This window comes from Pleurodeles waltl, chromosome 12 (assembly GCF_031143425.1).
Source record: "Pleurodeles waltl isolate 20211129_DDA chromosome 12, aPleWal1.hap1.20221129, whole genome shotgun sequence".
Lineage (NCBI taxonomy): Eukaryota > Metazoa > Chordata > Amphibia > Caudata > Salamandridae > Pleurodeles > Pleurodeles waltl.
In genome coordinates, this window is record NC_090451.1 from 237,203,121 (window position 1) to 237,230,407 (window position 27,287).

General features: G+C 46.0%; 1 protein-coding gene across 1 annotated transcript in view; it reads left to right on the forward strand.

Annotated features, from left to right (window-relative positions):
• LOC138267111 (polycystin-1-like protein 3) overlaps nucleotides 1-27,287 on the forward strand; it is a 522,747-nt gene that overhangs the window by 390,577 nt on the left and 104,883 nt on the right. The window contains exon 25 of the mRNA XM_069215961.1: nucleotides 24,918-25,128. Within this exon, the coding sequence (XP_069072062.1) occupies nucleotides 24,918-25,128 (211 nt within the window). The remainder of the gene's footprint in view (nucleotides 1-24,917; nucleotides 25,129-27,287) is intronic.

Below are 27,287 nucleotides of genomic sequence, written 5' to 3' on the forward strand. Positions count from 1 at the left end.
CCGCGCTTACCACTGGGCCCATTCATTCACTCGACTCATGTTATCAGAAGGATTCCCTGTGTTGGATCTTTGATCCAGTTTCCTTTTTCGTCGACACCCATTAGACAACGAAATCCCTGCTCTATTGGACAGATCAGAGCAGGGGCCTTGGCACCTGCCTGGGGCCTTCCACCCTGTGCCAGCTGTACCTGGCTGAAGAGCCCTAACTAGGGAGAAATTCGTCCTAGGTTGCTTTTGTTCTGGTTCAGGAATGGCCTGGATCAGCAGTTCAGGCTGGGTTGTTCACATGAGGAGCTGAGTCCAGACCGATTTGCATATGGCTGGGTCCAAACTGAGATGGCATGGTGAGTAAAAAAGGAGGGATTGGGACGCGACACCAAGTGATTGCCAGTGGCTGAGAATATTTAAAGCATTCCATCCATAACCTTGTTTTTGCATTTGCTGCCTTAAGTGAGAAAGGTATGCCCTGATGTAGGTCCTGGGCTCACTGTGACACTGGAACCAAGCCATACATGGCTGAAGAGCCCTAACTAAAATGCCAGAACGTCTCCCAGACCCCCCACACCCACAATCCATGGGCAATGCTCTGTGGATGAACTGGTCAGGGGTCCTTGCATATACTTTTCCTCCTTGCTTCTCCTTCCACGTGTGGTCTGGAAGTTTCAGGAAACATCATTCATTGTCATCCTGGTGACTCACTGTGGGCCAGACAAATCTGGTTCTCAACCCTCCTTGAGATATCCGTTGTTTCCCGCAAGAGGCTTCCCAACAGGCTAGATCTTCTCACTCCGAACAAAGGCAGGATCAGGCACACCAACCCAATAAACTCAATTTAACACTATAGGCCTGATTCTAACTTTGGAGGACGGTGTTAAACCGTCCCAAAAGTGGCGGATATACCACCTACCGTATTACGAGTCCATTATATCCTATGGAACTCGTAATACGGTAGGTGGTATATCCGCCACTTTTGGGACGGTTTAACACCGTCCTCCAAAGTTAGAATCAGGCCCTATGTCTCTGGAGGTCCTAGAGTTTGGTTATCTCAATCTTCCTTAACAATAGATAGACATCCTGAAAGAAGCATTGAGACCCACTATGCCATCCTGTTACACAGCTAAAGGGAAGAGGCTTGTCCATTACTATATGTTTAAGCATCTGAGCCCTTTGGAACCTACAGTCCAGGATATTATGTATTACCTTCTCAATTTGCAAAAATCAGGCCTGTACACTTCCATTTGACTTCACTTGGTCGCAATTGCTGCCTACATGCAGAACAGGGAACACTCTTCTTTATTGAAGATCCCATTTATTAAAGCTTTCATGGAGGGACTTAAATGGTGTATGAGGTTGGCCTGGCTTATAGTGGGTACCTTGTGGTACTTACACCCTGTGCCAGGTCCAGTTATCCCGTATTAGTAGAATAGAGGTGTTTCTAGCAGTTTAGGCGGGTAGAAGGTAGCTATGGCAAAGCAGCTTAGGCTGAACTAGGAGACATGCAAAGCTCCTACTATACCACTTACATCATATAGCACTATATCATAAGAAAACACAATACTCAGTTACTAAAATTAAATGTACTTTATTTTAGTGACAATATGCCAAAAGTATCTCAGAGGATACCCTCACTTAGGAGGTAAGTAATATACACAAATTATATGTACACAAACCCAAAACAGGTAAGTAACAGTAAGAAAAGTAGTGCAAACAACGTAGAATCACAATAGGATGCAATTAGGTAGACATAGGTCTAGGGGCAACATAAACCATATACTCCAAAAGTGGAATGCGAATCACGAATGGACCCGAGACCTATGGGAGATTGTAGAGGGTCGCTGGGACTGTGAGAAAACAGTAAGGGTGTCCAAAATACCCCACCCCAAGACCCTGAAAAGTAGGAGTAAAGTTACCCTACTACCCCAGAAAGACACAATAGTCGTGATAGGGGATTCTGCAAGAACCACAAGCACCAGCACAACACTGAAGACGGATTCCTGGACCTGAGGACCTGTAAAGGAAGGGGACCAAGTCCAAGAATCACAAAAGTGTCCTGGGGGGCAGGTGCCCACTAAATCCCGGATGAAGGTGCAAAAGGGCTGCCTCCGGGTGGAAGAAGCCGAAGATTCTGCAACAACGAAAAGGGCTAGGAACTTCTCCTTTGGATGGAAGATGTCCCACGGTGTGTTGGATGTTGCAGAAGTGTTTCCAGGCAGAAATACTGCAAACAAGCCTTGCTAGCTGCAAGAGAAGCAGTTGAGGTTTTTGGGTGCTGCTGGGGACCAGGAAGGACCAGTATGTCGCCCCTTGGAGGAGGAGACAGGGTGGGTGCTCAGCAATTCAGAGAGCCCCAGCAGAAGCAGGCAGCACCCGCAGAAGTACTGGAACAGGCACTTAGAAGATCTGTGAACTCAGAGTCACAAAAGGAGGGTCCCACGACGTCGGAGTCCACCTCAGCGGGTTGAGCACTGCAGGACGGAGTGCTGGGGACCCAGGCTAGGCTGTGCACAAAGGAATCCTTGGAGAAGTGCACAGAAGCCAAAGCAGCTGCAAATCACGCAGTACACAGGTTTGCTGTCTGGCGTGGGGAGGCAAGGACTTACCTCCACCAAATTTGGACAGAAGGGCCACTGGACTGTGGGAGACACTTGTACCCAGCTCCTGTGTTCCAGAGACCACGCTCATCAGGATGAGAGGGGACCCAGAGGATCGGTGATGCAGAAGTTTGGTGCCTGCTTTGGCAGGGGGAAAATTCCGTCGACCCACGGGAGATTTCTTCTTGGCTTCCAGTGCAGGGTGAAGGCAGACAGCCCTCAGAGCATGCACCACCAGGAAACAGTTGAGAAATACGGTAGGATGAGGCGCTACAATGTTGCTGGTAGTCGTCTTGCTACTTTGTTGTGATTTGCAGGCGTCCTGGGACAGTCAGCGGTCGATCCTTGGCAGAAGTCGGAGAGGGAAGTGCAGAGGAACTCTGGTGAGCTCTTGCATTTGTTATCTGAGGAATAGCCCAGAGGAGAGACCCTAAATAGCCAGAAAAGGAGGTTTGGCTACTAAGAAAGGAGGCTTGGCTACTGAAAGAGGTAAGCACCTATCAGGAGGGGTCTCTGACGTCACCTGCTGGCACTGGCCACTCAGAGCAGTCCATTGTGCCCCAACACCTCTGAATCCAAGATGGCAGAGGTCTGGGACACACTGGAGGAGCTCTGGGCACCTCCCCTGGGAGGTGCAGGTCAGGGGAGTGGTCACTCCCCTTTCCTTTGTTCAGTTTCGCGCCAGAGCAGGGCTGGGGGATCCCTGAACCTGTGTAGACTGGCTTATGCAGAGATGGGCACCAGCTGTGCCCATCAAAGCATTTCCAGAGGCTGGGGGAGGCTACTCCTCCCCAGCCCTTCACACCTATTTCCAAAGGGAGAGGGTGTTACACCCTCTCTCAGAGGAAATCCTTTGTTCTGCCTTCCTGGGACTGGGCTGCCCAGGCCCCAGGGGGGCAGAAACCTGTCTGAGAGGTTGGCAGCAGCTGCAGTGGAGACCCCAGAAAGGCAGTTTAGCAGTACCCGGGTTCTGTGCTAGAGACCTGAGGATGCATGGAAGTGTCCCCCCAATACCAGAATGGTATTGGGGTGACAATTCCATGATCCTAGACATGTTACATGGCCATGTTCAGAGTGACCATTGTGACGCTACATATAGGTAGTGACCTATATGTAGTGCACGCGTGTAATGGTGTCCCAGCACTCACAAAGTCCGGGGAATTTGGCCTGAACAATGTGGGGGCACCTTGGCTAGTGCCAGGGTGCCCACACACTAAGTAACTTTGCACCTAACCTTCACCAAGTGAGGGTTAGACATATAGGTGACTTATAAGTTACTTATGTGCAGTGAAAAATGGCTGTGAAATAACGTGGACGTTATTTCACTCAGACTGCAGTGGCAGTCCTGTGTAAGAACTGTCAGAGCTCCCTATGGGTGGCAAAAGAAATACTGCAGCCTATAGGGATCTCCTGGAAACCCAATACCCTGGGTACCTAGGTACCATATAGAAGGGAATTATATGGGTGTTCCAGTGTGCCAATGAGAATTGGTCAAATTAGTCACTAGCCTGCAGTGACAATTTTTAGAAAGCAGAGAGAGCATAAACACTGAGGTTCCGGTTAGCAGAGCCTCAGTGATACAGTTAGGCACCACACAGGGAACACATATAGGCCACAAACCTATGAGCACTGGGGTCCTGACTAGCAGGATCCCAGTGACACATATGAAACACACTGACAACATAGGGTTTCCACTATGAGCAGTGGGGCCCTGGCTAGCACAATCCCAGTGAGACAGTAAAAACACCCTGACACATACTCACAAACAGGCCAAAAAAAGTCGGGGTAACAAGGCTAGAAAGAGGCTACCTTCCTACAAATGGTTTATCCCACCCAGTGTATCACCTGCCCCTGTATGGAACCTTAATATTGTCCTTACCAGATTCATGGGCCCTTCTTTCAAACCACTACAATCATGTCCCTTACAGTTCCTCTACTGGAAGGTCGTCTTCCTTGTCCCTCTTACATCCTTAACATGTGTTAGCAGGCTGCAGGCCTTCACTTTACAGAAGCCTTTCTCACAAGTTCATAACAATAGCCTCAGGACTAACCCCAAGATTCCTCCTAAAGTGGTATCCCTCTTCCACCTCAACCAGACCATCGAGCTCCTTGTCATTTTCCCTCAGCCACAGTCCGTGCCGGAAAGGGTCCTTCACAACCTAGATGTCAAGCATGGTCTCATACATTACACTGATTGAACCCATTCCTTTCGCAAGTCTCAGCAATGTTTTGTTGTTTTCGCCAAACAGCACGAAGGCAATGCTGTGTCTAAGGTGGGCATTGCCAGATGGATTGTTAAGTGTATCCAAACCTGCTAAATTAGGGCTGAAAGAGCTTTTGCAGACCACTCCCAGGCTGCCTTTGACATGAGAGAAAGGATCCACTGTGGCTTTCCTTGGAAATATTCCCACAGCTGACATGTAAGGCAGCCACTTGATCTGCTCCACACACGCTCACCAAGCATTACTGGATGGATGTTCTAGCACACTATTGGACCTGGCCCTTATTGCAGGGTCATCCCCAAACCTTTTGGCCTCCTCCTCCTCCTATTTCTCTGACCACTTTTTGTTGGTTCTAGGACTCTGGGCACTTTATCTCTGCTGATCAGTGTTAAAGTGCATGTGCTCTTCCTTCTAAATTTGATATGATTGGATTACACCTGATTGGCTTATTTAATTTACCTGTAAGTCCCTTGTGCAGTGGTATCCCTTATACCAGTGGTTCCCAACCTTTTGACTTCTGTGGACCCCCACTTTATCAGTACTGGAACCCGGGGACACCCACTGAATCATTACTGGAATCTGAGGACCCCCCAGTGAGTCATTACTGGAAGCTGGGTACGTAATCTGTTCATATTATTACATTTTATGAAGAGCCGTGGACCCCCTGAGGAGGCTTCGCGGACCCCCAGGGGTCCCCGGACCACAGGTTGGGAACCACTGCCTTATACCAAGGGCCTGTAAATTAAATGCTACTAGTGGGCCTGCAGCACAGCTTGCACCACCCACAGAAGCATCTTTGCAAATCTATCTCAAGACTGCCACTGCAGGGGCTGCTTGCACAGGTTACTGCCACAGGGAGCTTGCATCTAAAGTTACTTGCCAGTCCTGGAACTCCCCTTTTACTACATATAAGTCACCCCTAAGGTAGGCCCTAGCTACCCTTGTAGGCAGGGTGCTGTGTAGGCAAGAGGTAGGGCATGTGCCTAGTTGTGTGGCCTGTCGGGTAGTGACACACAGCCTATTTGGTTTCTCACTTCTGTGAGTTCTGCCTTTCTCATAGGATTGCATTGGAAGTACCCTTTCATATGGCTAAGTGGTATTTTCTGATCTATGAGGGGTTGCATGGGCATGTTTGGTATGGATGGAATGGTAGTGAGAAATGCTGCTTACCGGTGTAGGTGGATTTTTTATTACCATGGTAGAAATGGCACTTTTTGAAAGTGGGCATTTCTCTGTGCTTATAACTGTGGTGTTTTTGCAGCTTCACTCCGATCCACATCTTGGGTAGAGTGATAGCTGGGCTTTGTGCATACTTTCCAGACAGCCATCACAGAGGGAGGGTGGAGGTGTAATAGGAGTACATCTGCATACTGAGTGGCCTTTCTGGGCTGGGAGAGGTAGTGGTGGGGCGCACTTGCATTTATATAGGTTGTGCCCTGTCCTGACACAAAAGGCTTGTTTACCCCTTACTGATGTCTGGAGCCAGTGTAGAGGAGAAGGGGCATTCCTGTAACTAGTTAGAGCTGGTTGGAACTGTCTCCTCACTTCTAGAAGCTGGACAAAAGGAGTATAAGTATAGTGGTTGTTCCCCATGTTTTTTAGACACTGATGGACTTTGATAGACTGGGCACTAGGTGCTGGAAGGGCTTGCCAGAACCGCCTTGAGACTCCCCTGCTGTTGTGCTGACCTGTGGCCTGCTTGGTCACTTAGAAGAACTGCCACTGCTTTCTCTGGACCCTTGTGCTGGCCTGCTTGTCTGGGCCCTTCAGCCTTGTGCCCCCATAGTGGTCTCCAGGGGCTGGCGATGACCCCCTTTTCCTCCTGCATTCCTATCCTTAAAGCTCTTGACAGGCGCTTTATAATTAATAGCGTGTCTAGGAGCGTGAAGGGCGCTCTATTTGGTCCCTCCACCACGTAAAGGGTGCTGTTGCTGTGATTCAGTCAGCTTGGAGGTGCCAGGAATCGACTGTGTCATCATGGCTGTGAGCCCCTCCTGACACAGGATACTCTCTGGCAGCCTCTCATTGAGGGCAAACGAAGTGCTCACCCCCCAGGGCACAAGCGCGCACTTCCTTCTGCTGGTGTCACTGCTGTGACCCGGGCGGGTGAGTGGAGCCCAGCGCCTGAGCGAGGAGGCATGTCCTGCTGAGCCGTGTCGTTCTATGAGGAGACGTGCAGTCTTTGACAATGGAGGAGAGAAGGAGCTGACTGGAGTCGCCCTTCCCTCCCCTGACAACACCGGAGAGCCAAAGAAGGCTGACCTGTGCCCGCGAGAGTCGTGGACTGGGTGGGGGGACCTTTTTCCTCCCCCTGATGTTGCTCATATTGGGAGGGGAGTCCTTGACTTTGAAAGATCAGCCCTCGAGGCATTGTTTGTGGGCAGCATACTACGGCTGACAGAACGGAAGGAGAACCTCTACAGAGGTCTCGTGCTTGCTCAGCCACCCTTGATTACTGCATTACCCCTAAGAGGAGCCAGGATCTCCTGGATTGGGACAAGTTTGTCCCTCTTTTCCCTTATTATTTTTGTATTGTTCGCATAACCTGACTCGCACTATGTGTCATGCTTACCATGTTGGGGGGACGGGTATATGTTTAGAAGGTGTATTGCAGAATTGGTGTACGCCCTTAATTGTTGCAGACGTTCAGTTCTTTAGTTACATTCTTAAAATCTTTGTGTATACATTTTTGCATTGTCACAATAATTTCCTATCCACTGCTCCTTTTCTATGCTCATCCATTGTGCAGAAAATAATCTAACAGTGGAGCTGGTGTTCAGGTGCATTATCAACTAATCGAGAAAGCACTATACTTTGGGATTCGAAAGACTCTGAAGAAAAACGGGTTTTAAACATCAGAGCCCTACACTAGATTGCAGGAGTATGTAGAGCACGTGAATCTACATCATTACATGCTGTGAAGAGATGCTTACAGATTAAGGAACTTAGGGCCAGATGTACAAAGCGTTTTGCATGATGCAAACAGCGAATTTCGCTGTTTGCGCCATGCAAAACGCGCATCACGATGCTCATTCACATTTTTTGAGTCGGTAACCTGGTTACCGACTCGCAAGATGGGAATGCGACTCGCAAATAGGAAGGGGTTTTCCCCTTCCTATTTGCGATTCGCATCGTGATGCAGAATTGCTTTGTGACCGCGAACGCGGTCGCAGAGCAATTCGCAGTTAGCACCCATTTCAAATGGTGCTAACCCATTTGCAAAAGGGAAGGGGTCCCTATGGGACCCCTTCCCCTTTGTGAATGGCTCTAAAAAGATTTTTTCAGAGCAGGCAGTGGCCCTGTGGACCACTGCCTGCTCTGAAAAAATAGAAGAAAAACGTTTCATTTTCTCGAGTGTATTGCAACTCGTTTTCCTTTAAGGAAAATGGGCTGCAATACAAAAAAAAAACTGCTTTATTAAAAAGCAGTCACAGACATGGTGGTCTGCTGTCTCCAGCAGGCCACCATCCCTGTGAGTGCAGCGAATCGCAAGGGGGTCGCAAATTGCGACCCACCTCATTAATATTAATGAGGTGGGTCTTTGCGACCCCTTTGCGATTCGCAGATGGTGTCAGGGACACCATCCTGCAAATGGGTTTGATTCGCAAACCCATTTCTTGGTACATCTAGCCCATATTCCTTTATTTACATTGTATTAATCAAGCAACACTCATTACAGCAGAGCGCTTTTGCAAAGACCACTAAAGACCAGACGGTTTTAAAAGTAACCTCAGGAGGACCCACCTTAGACTTTTTTGAGTTCCACGTGCTCTACCATCAAAATTTCTGAAATCATGTCCAGGGCTTCAGCCTTTAGGACCACTGAGTAGGGGGCTAGAGGGACTAGAGCAAGAGAAGAGACTGTTTTTATTCATGCACACTATTGTCCTCCAAAGAGCTGAATGGTCTTACCCAATTTTTCCTGATGGGCAATTTTCAAATTAGTATGGGCACAGATCCTGGAGGTGTTGCATGAAGGGGACTGGTTACCATCTACAAACCTCTAAAATACCTATGTTTGTACTCCCGTAAATAAGGAGCATCAGGATACCTCAGTTTTGACTTTGCGGGTTCCCCAGTGAGTTCAGACAACTCCCTTTGAGTCTTTGTTCAGCTCTATGAAGGTATTGTCTTTAGTGGTATACCACCATTGCCTGTAGGTGTACACACATACCCTAAACTCAATGACTAGCTATTATGAGCATAAACTCTAATGGATACAGTCAAAACCCTATAGCACCATTAATAACTACTGTTCATCACTAAACATCAGGAATCTCAGCTAGCTCTAGCCAAAGACCTGGGTTTAATGGAGCTGTACATTTCTCCTCTCCCAAAGAGTGTAGATTTATTGAAGCACCCTCAAACAAAGATCTCAAACATCAACATGGGGGTTACTGAGGCTCCAGAGATTCCTGGCATCTCGCGTCCTTGTGGTTCTACTAGTTGGATAAACACATATTGCAACTAGGGCTTATTTAGTTAAAAGGAATACGTGGCAGGGTCCGCTGTTAATGCCTGCCTACAAGTTATTTCACATTCATTGGCTCTCTGTAAGTTTAAGTGCTGCAAAATGCTTGCATATGAGTCACAGGGCTTATCATGCCAGCAGCATCAGTTAATTTACACTGAATGTTTAACCACAAGAACCTGTGCAGAAAAAGCATGTCCGGCAGGTAGCGTGCATTTAAGTTCCTGCATCGGACCATCAATTACTGTCCCAATAAGCTATGCAATTTTGGCATGTTACTCCTCCTTCTCCATGATACTTCTCCTTCTCTGTGCACCCTTTCACGTTTTACCGCTGAATTCAAATGTATTAAATTCCAGCACTGTTTTTATTTTGTCACTGATGGATGAGGAATGATGCCTCCAGACAGATCGGCCATTAACGTATCAGATATTTGGTCGTACTTCAGCAGACTCTATTTAACTCTAAGCCTGCTGTGTGTTCCAACCGAATCTGGACCATGGCAGTCAAGTTTAAAATTCATATTTGGTATAAGGAGAGATCTCTCAGTGGTAGATAACAAGGGGTCATAATCACTCTTTACCCTTTTTTGTACCTTTATATTCCTTGCAAAATGCAAACGATCTACGTTGACAAGTGTATAGTCAATCATGCTTGCCTGTTTCCCATGCCTAATACCACTGAAGCAAAAATATCGGAGAGAGTTTGACCATTCAGAAATCCATGCCCTATTTGGAATCACATCTGAGAAGCGTCTTCCTTGTTTGGAACACCTGCCTATAATAACATGAGAAGAGGAGGAGCCCAAACCTCATATACAGCTATATAGGCTGGGTGGCATTTGTTTACTGAGAGATTTGCTAAATCCCGGATATGGAGAATTGTTTGTTCTAAAACTCCATTTACAGAGACTTCCCTCATTATGTTTTTAGGGGGTGGGAGAGGCAATAGATATTCAAAATTTCTAATGGCTCAAGAGTTCCTTCTATTTTGGTTGTTGGGGCCAGTCTCACATGTTGAGTATTGTCAGCAGCTGTCTTCAAGGTCATTTGTTGCAATGTTCATTCAGTTAAGGTAGATATCCAAATTAGTAAACTACCACTAGACTTTCCTGATTTTGTCCATATTGCTGTTAGGTGGTACGTCTTCATTCAGCCACCTCTCTTGGAAGCAAAATATATCACAATGTGCAACAAATTCAAGCCACTTGTGGGCTCTTACGTAGATTTTAGACCATAGGTATGCCACAAAAGTAGAAAAAAATAATTTTCCTTCTAATGAACTAATCCTCCATTTTCTGCTCAAGTGGCATAGCCTTGGTGGTGTTAAACCTCAGACCACGAAGATGTTAAGCCTTTTGAGCACAGAGCAGACAGAAGCCATGACCACCCATTATTATTGTTGGGGATCTCTGTTGTGTCTCCTGTAGCATTTTGGATTTTAACAAATCTCCTGTAATATTTTTACACAACAGTAAACAATGAATCATAGCTATGCGGGAAATGACAAACACAGTCAGGTTTGTGCTCACTGATAATACCAATGCTCATTATTTGAAACTGGTCTGTATTTTCTATGATTATTTTGTCCCCTATCTGGGACTTGATTTAAACCTCTGTAACCTGGGGTCCCCCCTTGTCCCAAAGGTTTCTTTAAGGTTTGACTGGTTCAATACCATCAGTACTTACCAACTTTAAAGATGGAATTGAAAGATGATACTAAGGCCCATATTTATACTTTTTTAGCGCCGCATTTCCGCCGCTTTTTGATGCAAAAATGGCACAAACTTACAAAATACAATTGTATTTTGCAAGTTTGTGCCGCTTTTGCGTTAAAAAAATGACGCAAATGCGGAGCTAAGAAAGTATAAATATGGGCCTATGTAGCTGTGACCTATTCAAAGAGTTGCATTGAGTTTCATCCCTTAAGAGATATGTACATTCAGTCAGGCACAGTTGTTACTTTTGCTTTCTGTAAATCTGTTGTATTCTCATCTCTTGCAATGCTTGTCACAGATTTAATTAATGGTCTTGACATAGGAGTTAGCTTACATGATGGTGTCTGGCAAGGACATACATTAGATGAAACATTAGCCCTAACTGAATTTTGACTAGTCTGGCCATTTGGGAACACTAAATTAATGTTGCGCCAGGTAGCTGTTTTGCTAGAAGCTCCATCCTAGTAATTGGCTCAGGCATGGTTGTTACCAGTGGCAAACACATCTCAACTTGTGGTCACGTGTGGAGTTACTTTTAGTAGCCTCTCTTAGGAATAATGGGTATACCTGAAGCAGTTGCATAGGTTATAATTGTATTGGAACCCTGCTATTTGCCCCCTGGTTTATACTCTTCAGTGGCAGTTAATCATTTGCTTTTTTCCTTCATTGTATCCTCAAGCACAAGTTGATAATCCTGAACTTATTGCACTAACTGTCTCCGTGCATATATTTCATTATCAGCTTCTTTTATTCCCCCACACCTTTCTTCCTAATTCCTTTTCTTTCAGGAATTAACCCTAATTTAGTGCTTAGTGAAGTCTCCTTACATTTAATTTCTTCCTAGTCACCTGCCCACACCTAGGCGCAACACCTTTGGCAATATGGAAGGCGTGTTGCACAATTCAGATTTACGCATCTTGATCTGTACTGCCAAACCTCTCTCTGATCCAGTGCTAACTAGAGATTTCAATATCAAGGATAGTATTGTTAACACGTAATATCATCCTGACAATGATTTTTCCAGTAATGACAAAAAAGAACAAAGTATATTCTGTAGTGTTTAAAAGTTCTCAGGTCCTGTGCTTCCAGTCGTGATACAGATGTATCCTTTGGTACCGGATAGTCCAACAAATCGAGTGTTTAATTACTCAGGGAAGCACCTAACTGTGAGTTAGTGGCCTTTTTTCTGCCTCCCCTCTAGTGTATGAAGGTGAGTTTTCTAAACCAGCCATGCACTTCCCTCTGTCCATTTGACAGCAGTTAGGACTAGTAGATCTGGTAAATGAGGGAGGGCGTACTCTGTAATTGGGGAAGATTGTACTAGGGGGAGAATGGGATGGCACTATAGAGGGTGGTGAGATTGAGAGGGCTACAGAGGCACTCTTCTGATAGACTTCTAACTGCAATTTCTTCACTATAAAATTCCCCAGGCATCAGACTGGATCTGGAAAATCTTTAGCAGTACCTCTAAGTGCTGGTAGGTGGCATTGGTTGGTTCAGCACATCAAAAGTGACATTTCTACACCCATATGAGCGCCACCTTGGCACTTTGACATCCGAGATTTTCTTTCCACACCAATAGGTGGATCCAGAGATCTACCCTGGTAATGTTTTGAACACTTTTTACGAGCTTTGGTCCCAGTGTGCGAGGGACATGTCAACGGGGTTTAAACCATGTGGAGAATGTCACTGTCAGATGTCTGTTTCTGATACACACTTGGTTTGCTTGTGATACCTGTGGGCGAGCCACAATCCCAAGGCCTGCTCCAGCTGCAAGTCAGTGAATCCGAAGGTGGTTTGCGAGCGGGTGAGGAAGCTCCTGATGGCACGACCGAAGAAGGCTCCATGCTGATTACGGTCCATCTCCTGTAGGAGTCGTTTCCGCAGACATTCGGCTTTACTGTCTAAGACTTCTTCCTCCAAGTTGGGACGCACACAAGAAGAAGTTGAAGCGTCATTTGGCTTCCTCGTCCAAATACTGTGGTTCTAGGGCCCGCTCCTGTGCACGACCACCAGATTCGAAGTACAGACCTTCTCCGTGCTACCCTGAATCCCCCGAAGCCAGAGCAATTCCAGCCCAAGTTAAAGAATTCTACAACGCCATGCATGCCATATTTAGGCCACCGACTTTCTCTTGTGAGCCATAAGGCCCCATGGAGCAAAGAGGTGCCCCTTCTGGGATACTGTCGACAGGTTTGCCCCCAACACCAGTCGGGCACTCTAGATCCCACCCCATGTTCTGGACTGACAACATCCCGGATGCCTTCTTCCACCCTGGCTCCTTCCATTCCGGTGCTGCCTCTGACACCTCTGGTGCCTCTTGATGATGTATCCATCGTTATTGCTGACTTGGAACTGACACTGTCCTGGTGCCATTGGACGGTGATGCCAGCACCCCCCTAAGCACTGCCTGCCCCTGGACTTAATGCCCCTTGATCAACCATACCTTCCTGAAGGGGAGATGAGAGGTAAGGTTTGGTCCTCTACATAAGGACTCTGAAGCAGCAGAAAACTGTTATGAAGAGTGGGTGATGCTAGTGGTCTGGACACCTCACAGGACTCTGACATGCTTTCCCCTCCATTCCCTGTGTCAAAGGATGGCACATCCTTTGCCGCAGTTAAGTTCAGGGGAGCAGTGGTCCTTGACCTTCAGCTGCATGCTATTGAGTTCAGGACCAATGTGTTGATGGTGGTGCTTCACCCAGGAGACGGTTAGGCTGAACCACTGCTTCCATGTAATGAATTCCTCACTGACGTTCTCCTGTGGGCCTGGGCCAAACCTTGCACAGGGGCTCCTGTGCATCGCATGATTCCCTGACGCTGAGGCCTTGCCCCAAAAGACCCAGCCTTCCTCTCACAACACAGCTCCCCACAGAGCCTGGTCGTTCAGGCCTCAATGTCAAAGGCCAACCCTGATGAGTTCCCTTCCACTTCCAGGAACAGGGAAGTGTATTTTCTCTTCCACCAGCTAGGTTCACGGTCAGTTAACACTATATGCCTCTTGGGCCAGTTCTTCTATTCATTGTGGGTCTTGGTTGCATGCTTTCTGATGAGGACCAGGCTATCCTCAACCAAGCCTTATTGGATAGTCGGGATGCAGCAAATTTTGCCATTTACTGTGGTTGGGATACCATCAACTGACTTGGCAGAGCCATGGCTTCTTACCAGCGACCTTCCGGTGTTCATGAAAGTGATGACGATGGTGCATCCCATCTGCGGACGTCGGGGTTCCAGTATTCCTCTGCCTCGACGACTGGCTGTTGAAGGTGAGCTCGCCGTAGGGCAGTCATCAATCACCTCCAGACTATGACGGACCTCCTGCATTTGCTGATGTACACTATCAACGTGCCAAAGCCACACTTTCTCTCAGATTCTCCCTTTCATTGGAGTCATGCTGGACACAGTGCCATTCCACACTTATCCTCCAGAGTGACGAGTCCAGGATATTCAGGCTATGATTCTGACATTTCAGCCTCTATCTTGGATTTCAGGTGACTTACTCTGAGGCTGCTGGGTCTCATGGCCTCCTGCAGGCTACTGGTGAAGCATGCCTTATGCCACATGTGGCCTTGAAGAAATCTCTCCGACCTGGTCCAGACAATGGAGTGGACTGCACACGATCTGCAATGGTGACTGCGGACCCGTGATTGGCCCAGTGACACACCCCTCTCTCTTCCCCACTCAGAGCTGACAGTGGTGACTGACGCATCACTTCCGCGCCACCTGAGAGAGTTGGAGATCAGGGGACTCTGGTCTATGGTGGAATTCCAGCTCCACATCAACCTCTTGGAGCTGAGGGCGAATCACCTGGCATAGAATGCCTTCATCCCATCCATCAAAGGAGTGTTCATCGACAACACCGCCACCATATAGTATTGCAACAAATGTCGTGCGGTGGAGCTGTGGATGCTTTGCCAGGAGGCCCTATGCCTCTGGATTTGGCTGGAGTGCCAGGACATCTTCCTGGTCCTGCAGCACCTGGCAAGCTCACTGAACACCAGGACGAACATACTCAGCTGTAGGTACCTCATGAATCATGAATGACAGCCACATCTGGGGTGGCACAATTTCTCTTTTGTGCAAAAGAAGACCCTTAGCTTGATCTGTTCTGCTCTGCCAAGAAAGTGAAATGTCAGTACCTTAGCATGTTGGAGTTTCCAATGCGTTTCTCAACCTCAGATGCCATTGTCTTGAGTAGAATACGGGACCACTGTAACCCTTTCTGCCAATACCACTTCTGCTCTGAGATCTCAAGAAGATCAGAAGTGACAGAACCCAAATCATTCTATGGGCTCCATATTGGGCATGGAGAGTTTGGCATCCTGACTTCCTGAGCATGAGCATCGGTCCTCTGATCAGGCTGCTCCTCCAGGAGGATCTCCTGTTGCAGCAACAGGGCACAGCACCCTCCAACTTTATGCATGGAGATTGAAAGGCGACAGTTAAGTTTTTCATCTTCCTCCCGAGTTCTGGGATAGGTTTGTGGCTTGGTGCTCCTCATTCCAGGTGGACCTCTGTTGGAAGTGTTTTGTGTAAGAAACTGAGCTCTTTGCTCATGCACTTTGTTTCCCCTTTTAGACTACTGATGCTGTCGTTTTTCATCTGAAAGTGCACTGAGGCCTGCTAATCAGACCTCAGTGCCAGTGCTCTTTCCCTTAAATTGTACAGTTATTTTGTAATCCCAGTTGGCAAGGACCTTACCATCCATGTAAGGCCCTGGTAAATGGTACCAGTGGCACACAGGGCAGGGATGGTAAAGGGGACACCAGGGCTGCAGCACTGATTGTGCCACCCTGCTTAGCCTAAGTAAAAGCAAAGCCTGCAGAGCTGCCATATCAGCCTGCATGAGCAGTTTGTCTGCTTGAGTTTGACTCTGCCCACACCAAGTGCAGGCAGAGTCCCTTCACTGCCCATACTACTGGTCAGTCATCCATAAGGCAGGCTTCCTATAGCCCAAGAGGCAGGGTTGCACTGTGTTATGAATGAGGACATCTATGCAAGAACATATATGACCGTGTGGTAGCATTTAAAACGTAATACTATCACAAGTGACTGGCGCCTTATAGGATAACATGGGCTTGTACCTGGGTAAGCCCCAGATGTCTAGCTCCATGATGACCCAACAGATTTTCCCCATGTCTGGAAACAAATACCATCCTTTTTAACCTTGAGCACGATTCTCATGGCGAAGATTAGCCAGCATGGACCCTGGTGGCGTCCTTAGAGGATGCCCACCAAGTTGCCCACTTTCTCTTGCCTTGACAGGCTCCCCTGAGCCATTTGATTCCAAGACAACAGTCTGCCCTCCTGCTAGTTGTGCTAACACTTCCCCCAAGGCGGAGACAAAGGAACTGAGCAGGGGGAGGAGAGGAGGTCACACTGCCACCTCCCAGGATGGCTGTGCTTACAGTAATCAAGGAGGTGAGCCTGAAAGGCTTTTACTGCCCTTGATATGTAATCTCTTGTCTCCCACTCAAGGACAAATCCCTTCCCGCCCTGTCCAGGCTGACAGGTGGGATAATTAGTTATGCAGGAGGCGTACACCTTTAGGGTGGGCTAGGAGGTCTGTACAGCCAAGGAAAGGTTCTGCCATCTTGGCAAACCCTGAATTAGTGGGTTCTGAAAAGTGACATACTCCCACAGGAAATCATCACTTCAAGAACGGACTAACCACAGGGACCAGTAATCATTGTCCCTCACACCCTTAACGCCCCCCAAAAACAGGATTTAAGGGGCTCCCCTGGCACTAGAACCTCAGTTCTGACTTTGGATCAGAGAAGAGGCACAGAGAAGATTCTTTCACCAACAACAGGAATTTGGACTCCACCGCAGCACAAAGAGAGGACACTTAAGTGCCCTCTGGGGACCAAATACTGGAACTGTGTGTTTGACATGTGCACGTGGCAAAAGCTCGTTGCCCGCAGCAAGAGGGACTCCAGTGGACGTCAGAAACTGAAGCAGACTCCCCTGACTGGTGGAACCAGAAACCTGCAAACTGCAGATGAATTGTCGTGCTGTGTCACAAGAAGTGCAGCCTGTCAGGCCCCTCTTGTGTGAGTCCAAAGAAAATCAGTGACCTGCACCCAGGGAGCTGTAGTGAGGCTCACGCCAAGTTTCAAGCCACTACACCATTCCTGTTGACCTCCAGCCAATGAAGTACCCGTGGATTACTTTTGCAACTGCCAAGGGTTGTTGGTCACCAGCCTGGTAACTGATCCATCCCCCAGATGTCACCAACTTTAGAGCACTCCCAGCAATAGTGACTGACATCTGCAACAACCCCACTGCTGAGATCCTGCATCCTGAAGAAGGCCACTTTGACTAAGTGACCAAGCATCTTTGGGGCGACCCTCTCATGATTGACAGCTGTAAGGCCACCTCTGCACTCAGAGCCAACAGACGTGGTGGTGGTGGAGTGCCAACTGTGGAGCCCAGGACCTGGGACCCCGAAGGCCTCTACTTGCCGAGGGTAGAGTGTACCTCCATCTCCAAGTATGGTTTTGCGGAGTGCTACAACTTTGATTGACAGCACTTGTGGTTCCCAGTCTTTTCTAAGGACAGCAAGGCTACCTCTGCACCCGGACTGCCTGGGCGAGGCAAAAAGGTACTGTCTATAGAAACTTGGTCTAGGGACCCCTCATACCTTAACCCAGGTGAGTCCCATGGAACTCACCCCACAAGTGACCGATTGCACACTCTTCTTTCCCCCATTGACTTCAGTGGTATTTGTTTGACAACTAAAAGTGAATCTATTTTTAAATGCTTTAAAAATCCACAACTCCAGTTGTATGTAATAAATCAAAGTTCGTTTTGGTGTCTAAATTAAGATAAAAATCTGCTTTATTGTTCTAAATTGGTGTTGGATTTTTCTGAGTCGTGTCAATTACTTATTGTCCATGTTGGTGTTGTGAAATGCTTTACACATGTTCCTCTAAGTAACCCTACTGTTCTTTACCACTCTACCAGGACTGAGCTAAGGTTTACTGTTGTGAACCTGAGTTCCTCTTCTGTGTAATGTGTTAGTATTACATGGTAAGACCCCCGCGGTCATACTACATAATACTGCCACCTTGCTACATTTTGTCTTTAGCCTGGCAAGGCTTTGCCCTGGGCACTGTTAAGGGGTACCTGCCGGCCATTTCTCGTTTCTTGAACATGCCAGATCAACCCTCCCTGTTCAAGTCACCTGGTGTGACTTGCTTTCTGAAAGGCTTGCAAAACTTGTTCCCTCCTATCCGTTTTCTGATCTTCAATGTGATCACAGTCTGGATCTCACATTTTGCATGTGTGCCCCTTTGGAGCCCCTAAGCAGTTGTTCTATGTGCCACTTAACCATCAAGATGGTCTTCCTAGTGGCCATTACTTTGGGCAGGAGGGTCAGTGAGCCTCAAGCTCTGTCGGTTCTCCCTCTGTATATCAGCTTTTTTGCTGACAGACTGGTCTTCTGGACATGTGCTTCCTTCCTGCTGAAGATTGTCACCCGCTTTCATGTCAGCCAGAGGATCACTCTACCTTCCTTTTTTGCTCCACTTCATCCTTCCAAAGAGGAGGAGAGATTCCATCTTTTGGATCCTAAGCGATCTCTTTTGTTCTACATTGATCACACTAAAGACCATTGGGCGGACGAACAGCTCTTCATCAAGTTAATTGGAGCCAAGAAGGGCAAGGCTGTGCAGAAACATAATGGATTGTACTCTGCATTAACATCTGCTACACACTAGCTAACAAGCAGCCTCCTGAGGGTTTGCGAGTCCATTCCACCAGGGCCATGTCAGCCTCTACTGCATTGGCACACTGGGTGCCTGTCCCTGACATCTGCCAAGCCTCCTTGTGAGTGTCATTTCACATGTTCACAAAGTACTACTACTTGGACAGCCAGATTTGTGGAGATGGGCATTTTGCCACTCGATCCTCCAGGACTTTTGGTTTGAGCCAGTTCGCAGGCCCACCTCCGGGGAGGTATTGCTTGGGCATCTATTTTAAGGTGAGGAATCTGTGGTTATAAGTCTCTACCAGAAGAACAGGTTACTTCCCTTTGGTAACACTTTTTCTGGTAGAGACTCTATCAAACCGCAGATTCCTCACTGATCCTCCCGCTATGCAAAATTTGCTGTTCACCCTAATTATTATCTCAATAAATACTGCACACTGGCCAAAACTTTGTTTTTTACACGGCTCCAGGTTTTTGACGTGGGAATAGTCTCAAAAGAAATTAATGTCAGTGTGCCAGGGTGGCACTTACATGGGTACTGTGATATCACTTCTGACATGGACGATGCTGGAGCCTAGCCAATTCACTCCACCTAAAGAATTTCTGGATGCGGTTTGACTCCTGAAGAATATTCTAAGATGAGGAATCTTCAGTTAAATAGTCTCTCCAACAAAAGTGCTACCCGACTGTAAGTAACTTTTTCTTCTGGTTGTGTATGATACTGGACGTACTCTGTATGGCCTACACATCCGATTTGATTCATCTGAGTTGATAATCTTGCTCCCTCTCACTGACACACGTTTTATACATGTGCCCTCCACAATCCACTCAGTTGCGTGTACTAAAACCTTTGAACCCTCTACACACTACCGTACCCCTGCATATGGTCCTTTTGGTCAGTGTTAGCTTTATAAAAGTTTGTAATCTGCCTGTAACATCTTTGCTATTCTTTACCACCATGTAGCATAGCTGATACTTTCACTAGTCGGTCTAACAATCGGTTTGATGTATTGCCTGGGCATCAGTTTGGTAAATACTCTTAGAGATCTTCTAGACATTGTTGGTCGAGATTATGGGTTCCACACTGTCAAGTTACTTAGGATACTGCAGTATAAAAAGATAGTGCAGGAAAACATTGGTAAATGCAGGTTGTACAAATGCAAATTGTTTGGAAGCTCAAATGCACATGAGCACAAAACTACAGCTATATATGTACTTGAATATGCCTAGAAATAGTCATGCTCTTGCTAGCGACCCTTAAAGCCACTCAACCCCCCTAAATACCTCTGTTGTACTTAGTCAAACACAATAAGGTACCTTTCTTCCCAAAAAAGTACAGTTATAGGCATTCTTTGTTGTATCTCTTAAATTGCAACTAAGCATAAGGGGTGAAAGGGTTTAAAAACAAGGGCAAACATTAAAATCCAGTGCTCAGGGCAAAGGGCTTACATATTAACAGCCGTTGTGATCACGGCACTCTGCATAATAGTGCATTGTGGTGCTATTCCTTGAGTTCAATTTCCTTGAGTTTGAGTAAATGACTCTCTTTTTCTTTTGACTTGCTAGAAGGGGTCTTTTCCCCGTTCCAGCTTTAACTGCCCAATAGAACGGCAACTTCCATCTGTTGTTCCAGCAGCTTGGCATATCTCAGCAGCACTAAAGCACAACAGCTTTTTGGCTTATCTGGAATCAGTGGCTCAGCAGCTCAACTCAACTCTCCAGCCAAGCCACAAGCCTCTCCTATGCCACCTTCTTTCCTACATGGCTGATTGCCTCCCCCCGGGCCACACGGTTATCTCACACAGCACCACTGCGGTGTCTGCTTCTGCCTCCCCCCGGGCCACACGGTTATCTCACACAGCACCACTGCGGTGTCTGCTTCCAAGCACTAGCTCCCTTCCCTGGGTGGTACCAATCTGAGGTGCCATGGTAGGAAAAGAACAATGGATTGAAATGCTACTCTGATCAAGTGGTTAGACGTATTACAAGTATTCCTCTCATCACCTTTTGTGTCTTTAATGTGACACTCTAAGTGGCTGAGGGTATGCCCAGACGTGGGTCCCGTGCTCACGGTGCCAGTGGAACCAAGCTACACCCAACTGAAGAGCCTTAATCAGGGTGAAACCAGTCTTCGCTTCCCTGTGTTCTGGTTCAGACAGGACCTGGACTCACAGATTGGACTGAATTGTTTCTTTTGGAGCAGGGTCAAGACTGATTTGCATATGGCTGAATCCAAACTGAGGTGACGTAGGCAAAAGAAGTGTGGTTTGGATAAGCTACCCCAAGAGATTGGCTGTGGGTAGGCTTATTACAAGTATTCCTCCCATCTCCTTTTATGTGTTTGATGTAACACCCTAAGGGGCGCTGCTCCTGAATGAATATCCCCAGTCAGGGCAAAACCGGTCATGTGCTGTTTGTGTTCTGGTTCAGGTAGGACCTGGCCTTGCAGTTCGGTTTGAATTGTTCCTATTGGAGCAGAGTCAAAACTGATTTGCCAATTTGGAAGTCCAAACTGAGGAGGCATGGTGGGCAAATGAAGGATGGGTTAAATGTTACACGGAATGATTGCCAGTACTTAGATTTATTGCAAACATTCCTCCCTTCACCTTTTGTGTTTTTGATGTCCATTTCTGACACTATCCCTTCCTGTCAGGTGGTTCCTCTTCTGTTAGTGTATAAAGAAAGTCTGATTAGTGTACCAGTGCATTGCAACTCCTGCGGCTTGCAGCTGCTGTTAGACTTTTTGCCCCTGGTACAGTTCTGCTCCACTCCTGCCAGTTTCAGGTCTGCTCCAGTTCTGGTTTTATCAAGAACCAAATATTCAGCCATGCAAGAACTGTCCTAAAATTGAGACATAGAACCTTAGACGTTTTTGTGTACCCATAGGCGTTATCCTCCTGGTGCTGTCAGGCCCTAGCCTCTGTATCCTGTGTCATTCCCGGAACTGGGGGCCAGGCTGCCCACAGGAGTCACACTTTTTTCATAGCCTCGAAGAAGGGATGCAAAGGGCCAATCCCAACACTCAGGCATTGTCAGTACCATAACATACAGTACAGTGACGATACCTTTTGAACCTGCAAGAAGGTACACAGTTGAACTCCTTATGCAAGCTAGCTGTTCAGCTGGGAAAATGATGCTCAAAATGACAAATTCTAATTAAATTAATAAATTCATATAGATACCCTTGTCGGGTTGCACCATGTTTCTCAAAAACACAAGAAACATCCTACTATACTTCAGTCTGTCTGAAACGCAGATGTGCTTGTAACCAAGAGCTACCACTCATTCTCACAAAATGCTTCCTGTCTGGGTGAGCAGATGATTGCTCAGAGGATGCTCTCTATCTGGATAGTTCAGAGACATTCACGTATTTTCTTCTGCCAGACTTCAATCACATGACTCTCTAGAAGCTCATAACTTCAACAACTCGGAGATTATCCTTACACCTCCATTCAGAATGCACTAACCGTGTGCTCAGAAGCAATGACCTTTTCTGTCTGTCATCACCTATACAGGGGTATAAGAGCCAGTGGTAGGGGAAGATAAAAGAGATGGATAAGAGAGAATACAGACACCACTCTGCCTCACCACTGTTGTTGATCAAGGATGGCTGCATGATATAGTGGGTTGCTGCAAGGCAAAGAGATACCTTTAGTAATGTGTCAGAGAAGGTTCTTTGCTTAACTGTAAATGTGAAACCTTAGCAATGTCTCTGCAGGCACAACTCTCAGTACTTGATATGGTACTTGTAATTCCTGAAAACTAAACACATACAAACTGGGTAACTCAATTATTGAATGAATGCACCAAGTTTTGTCACTATGCATTCCCTGTGGAAGATAAGTTAGAGTTTCTGCTTCACTCTTCTAGAACTGCAAGGTTACCACAAATGGTAATATACTGCGGTTTCACAGTCTCGGCAATTTGTATGCACTTACTAGAACTCTGATACCTTACTTGACATTCATTTGTTACATGAACAACATGGTCACACTTCTTCCCTTTTGGTCAGGGGCTATCCCTCAGTAAATGTAGCAACCACCAGTCTTAAAAGTGTTCATGTATATGTTCAAATACTTCTCTATGTTCCTGATGTCCGTCCTTCCATAAACATTGAGAGGAAAATATAGGTCTGAGCAAGGAAATCTGAGATCTGTGGACCTTGGTCCCAGCAGCAGCAACGTTGTATCACAATTGCCTAGCAGAGACACCATGGTTTACAAGAGAAATAATACCCCACTATCCAAGATGGTCATTCACTCTCAAGACTACACAAGAATCCAAGGCCTTCTGGGGATTGTAGGTCATTATACAATAGCTGCCCCATAGTACATCCTCCGCATGTGCATCTTCAGGCCAGACAGCGCCAACACTTTGCGAAGACAGTGAACCTTTTCTTCATCTAAAGAAACTTTTAGCGTGAGCTGGTTGGCGTATCGCTCCACCTCATCTTCTCCTATTCTTCAAATATACAATAGAAGCAGTAAGCTATGTCTAAAGCCGCTGTTTCCTGAGACCTCTAGTGGGTCCAAGAGCAATTTGAATTGCAGTCAGCATGTAGACACTTTGATGTTCTCCTCCTATTTATGTCCTCCCACTGGAAATCCTGCTGCACGGTGGGATTTTAATTTAATCCTTGCATTTTTAATGCAAAAGCCATTGAACTTGTGGTATAGCATGCCATTCCGCTCTTGGCATGGAAAACAGTCTTCATAGTCACTACAGAGCTGCTGAACTTCAGTTGCTCTTTGAAATACCCATAGTTAGTGTTCCATTGCTTATATGAGTGTATTAACAATTCCTTCTATTCATTTTAAAGCCTGACCCTGCCTATCTGAACAGCCGCATTCACTTCCCCCAACCTTCAAGACACTTCTTCTCTGCCAGGCTCTCACTAGCACACACCCCACACATACACCAAAGTAGAGCAGGGGGCAGCGCCTTCTTGTACCTGGCCCCAGTAGCTTGGAGCGACCTCCCACAACACATCAAAGCCTCCTCCTCTCTCTCCTTGACTTTAGCAAGAAGCTGAAGATCTGGTTTTCGAGTAACACCCCAGGGCTGGTCTCTCACACCTGCTTCAGAGTGCTTGGATTCCATCATGGGTGATTAGCATGCTATAAAAACACCGATAACATAACACGACAATGACAGAACTTCATCTTAACTGGGAAAGCATATGTTTCATCTTTCCATAAAGCCTTCATGCTACCTTAGCTAGTTAAACTCTACACAATCTAGATCTGCCGGGTACCTTAAATTCTCTTTGATAAGAAGTACCTTTAGGAGTCCAGGGTTGAATTTAGCCAGACAACAAAGCAGCAAAGGCCACTTCTGCTTAATGGCTATCTCTCATGTGAGGAGGGAGATGGAAAACTACTCGGGAACTCTTGTGGCCATCCCACTACCGTAAAAATTCCAGTACTTGTTCCTTTCTGGAATCCCCCAATAATTTTGTGCACAACTGCAACACAGGAGGACTTCAGCTGACTCTGACACTTCATACTTATTCCACCAGAGCTAAGGCAGCAACATTAACTTGTCAGCTTCATATGCCCAAGGCAGAGATTTGTAGGGTGATTATCTGGAATATTTGCACGCTCTTAGTCAACATTACACACTGAATGCATCTTTCTCCCAGGAATCTTTACATAATCAGTTAACCTGAAGCCTACATATGTGGTCTCCTACTTCCTGCATGTTAAGGTCTGTGAAAATAATTTCCTGGCAAGCTGGTCAGAAGGTAGAATGAGATTAGTAAGAAAACATTACTTTACTATGGATTTTATTACTCAAAGACTTTGTTGTTCCTCTTTACATCCCGCCATCGAACCCTCCCACCATTTTGTATATGTGCTTCAACCATACATGGCATGAGAAATATGTGAAAGCTGGGCTCCGATGGTTGGGGCACCTTGGAGGGGGAGGAGCGTGCATATTTATACTGGTTCCTATTGGGAACATGTTTCAGCATTTTATAAAGAAGCTTTTTCCAGAAATGCCTCGGTGAAGGTATTGCCAAACAAATGTAAAAGAGATAAGTAATTGTAAAAGATTCCAGAACTTACTTTTCACATTGTTTTGTCTGTCATTTTCCTACTTCTGTTGATGCAACTCATGCTCCTTGAGTTGAGCTTTAGTAGAAAAGTGAAGATGTATAATACTAAAACCACATTCAATATTCATTGTATCCCTTCTCTTTCAGATTTGTTAGTTTCTATGAGACTGGGACTGTGGACTCTGCTCTAGGTTACACAATAGCTTTCGAAGTCTCAGTGGCAACAGTGAAGCTCTGGAACCTTCTGAATGTCAATCCCAGACTGCACCTAATCACTTCAACGCTGTGCAAAGCCTGGGATGAAATTAAAGGGTTTCTTGTCGCCATTTTCGTGCTATTGGTGGCATATTCCATTACGGTAAGATGCAAGCACTTCAGGGATTGTTTTCAACCGTTTATTCAGATGTGTGCCATCAACACCGGAAATGTGCCTTCCCACTGATCTATCTGTCTCAAATATATTAAATGTTCTTACATAGCAGTTTTCCAGTCATCTAGCAAGTTGCATGTCTACATCAGTTTGTGTTTCTGGCTCCAACTTTATATATTGATTTTGCCTGTGTTCATCTTCCTGTGTCCAAACTTTAATTGGGCTTTCTCCATCATCTCTGTGTAATGTTTGACTTCTGTATCCTCTTTATGTTCCTTTCAGTCTCGACCTCCTCTCTCCAACTTTCAGTGTACTTATGTTCCCAACAGCTACTCTGGTCGATCTCCACTACTCCCTGTCTTTCTCCTGCTCTTTGCTGGGTTTATTTTGTCACGTGCAACAGATCCAGATTGGGACTCTGCACTTTTTGGTCTGTGTCTAGTACCACAACTGTAATTTTCTCTACCCAATTATCATTGTTTTCAAAAGAGCTTTTTCATATTGCTGATTAAGCATTCGCCATTCCCTAACAGTGTTGAGCTTCAACATAAATACAATCTGATCTGTTCTTACCAAGACATTCACCTGATATGTGCCTACAGTAATTATAAAACCTAATCTTTACTTTCTCATATCATCCTTAAGCATCTTCAGTTCCTGGTTAAGCATTTGCAAAAAATATGTAGCTTCCCTTTCCGAGTATCAGACCCAGAAGAAAAAGTTACCTGCCTTTGGTAACAATATTTCAGTTGAATACTGTATTTTCCTGCTGATTCCTCACCATATGAATAGCTTGGATAGGAAACCTTATCCTCACGAATACCTTTCCAATGCCATGCAACTGCAGGTATTTTCGTATGACTGAAGTTTGGGCTCTGCCCATCCAGGATGTGATGACACCGGCCTGTATACCACGCCACCTGGCACACTGGCATTGGTTACATTTCCCTGCACCGTATATATGCATGCAATGACGAACATAAAAGTGACTAATGATAGTAAAATGACAGAGCACTAATTGAAACACTTCAAATCTTTTTACGAAGGTCACTATTTGAGAATGGGAGGAGGAAGTGTGGTGTGTATAGCTTGCTGCACTAAAGACTTGCAGGAAGTCAGACATCTCTTTGTATTGCTAATCAATGTAATTGGCATCGTGGAGGTGCTGACCTTCTCCCTCTTTACTGTTCAATAAGTCAGGTGGAGGCAGTGATTTTAACTTGAAGATAGTCTCCTTCACTTCTTTATGCTTAATATTGTTGAAGAAAGTTATTTGGACACTATATACATATATCCAGTCAGACAGAATTAACATGTGATGCTTGTATTTATTGAACACCGTTGCAAGATAAACTTGAACTTGAAGCATTGTCCTTTGGTGGCAGTGGGGCAGAGAATGAGATATTCACCCAGTGGTTGAATAGCACAATGTGTAACTGGGAAAACTGGGTTTAAATCCCAACTTCCTCTCCTAACCAAACTGTATGATCTTACATCACTCATTTTAGTTCACTGTAAATGTCAATTGAACATCAAATATGAGGCTATCTTGATGTAATTCAATTCATGTTGTGTGTGTCTGCTATATAACTGACCCAACGTAATGTCCATGTGTGTAAGTGATGCACCTGAGGATTGGGGTGTAAGATGCCTGCAGAAGCAGATCTATTCTGTTTGAGAGAGGATGAGTAGGCTGAAGATTGTGCCAAATACCCCTCACCCTATCTAGAGCAATGAGAGACAACATTATTCGATTCTCTCACACTTTCTGCAAAATCCTTCTAATTAGTGGAATTGGAGGGATTGCATAATGGTAGTCCCTACTACCAGTTGAACTGGAAGGCGCTCCCCTAGGAAACGTGGCAGGAACTGCTAGGAGAACAACAGAGGGGAATTTCCTGTTTGTTACCATAGCAAAGAGGGCTATGCATGAAATTACTATTAAGGAGAAAATCATGTCCTGCATCAATGTTTATATCTCAGAAGTAGAAACAACGGACTCCCTGGTAAATTTCTAATGTTTTGGTTTTTGCATAAAAAGTAGATCTTTCATTTGGTAACGAGTTTGAGATATTTTATAGCTCAGAGAAAAAAACAAATTAGAATCCGAAGCGACTAGACATCCTTTGAGTAACTAAAGTAGTCAG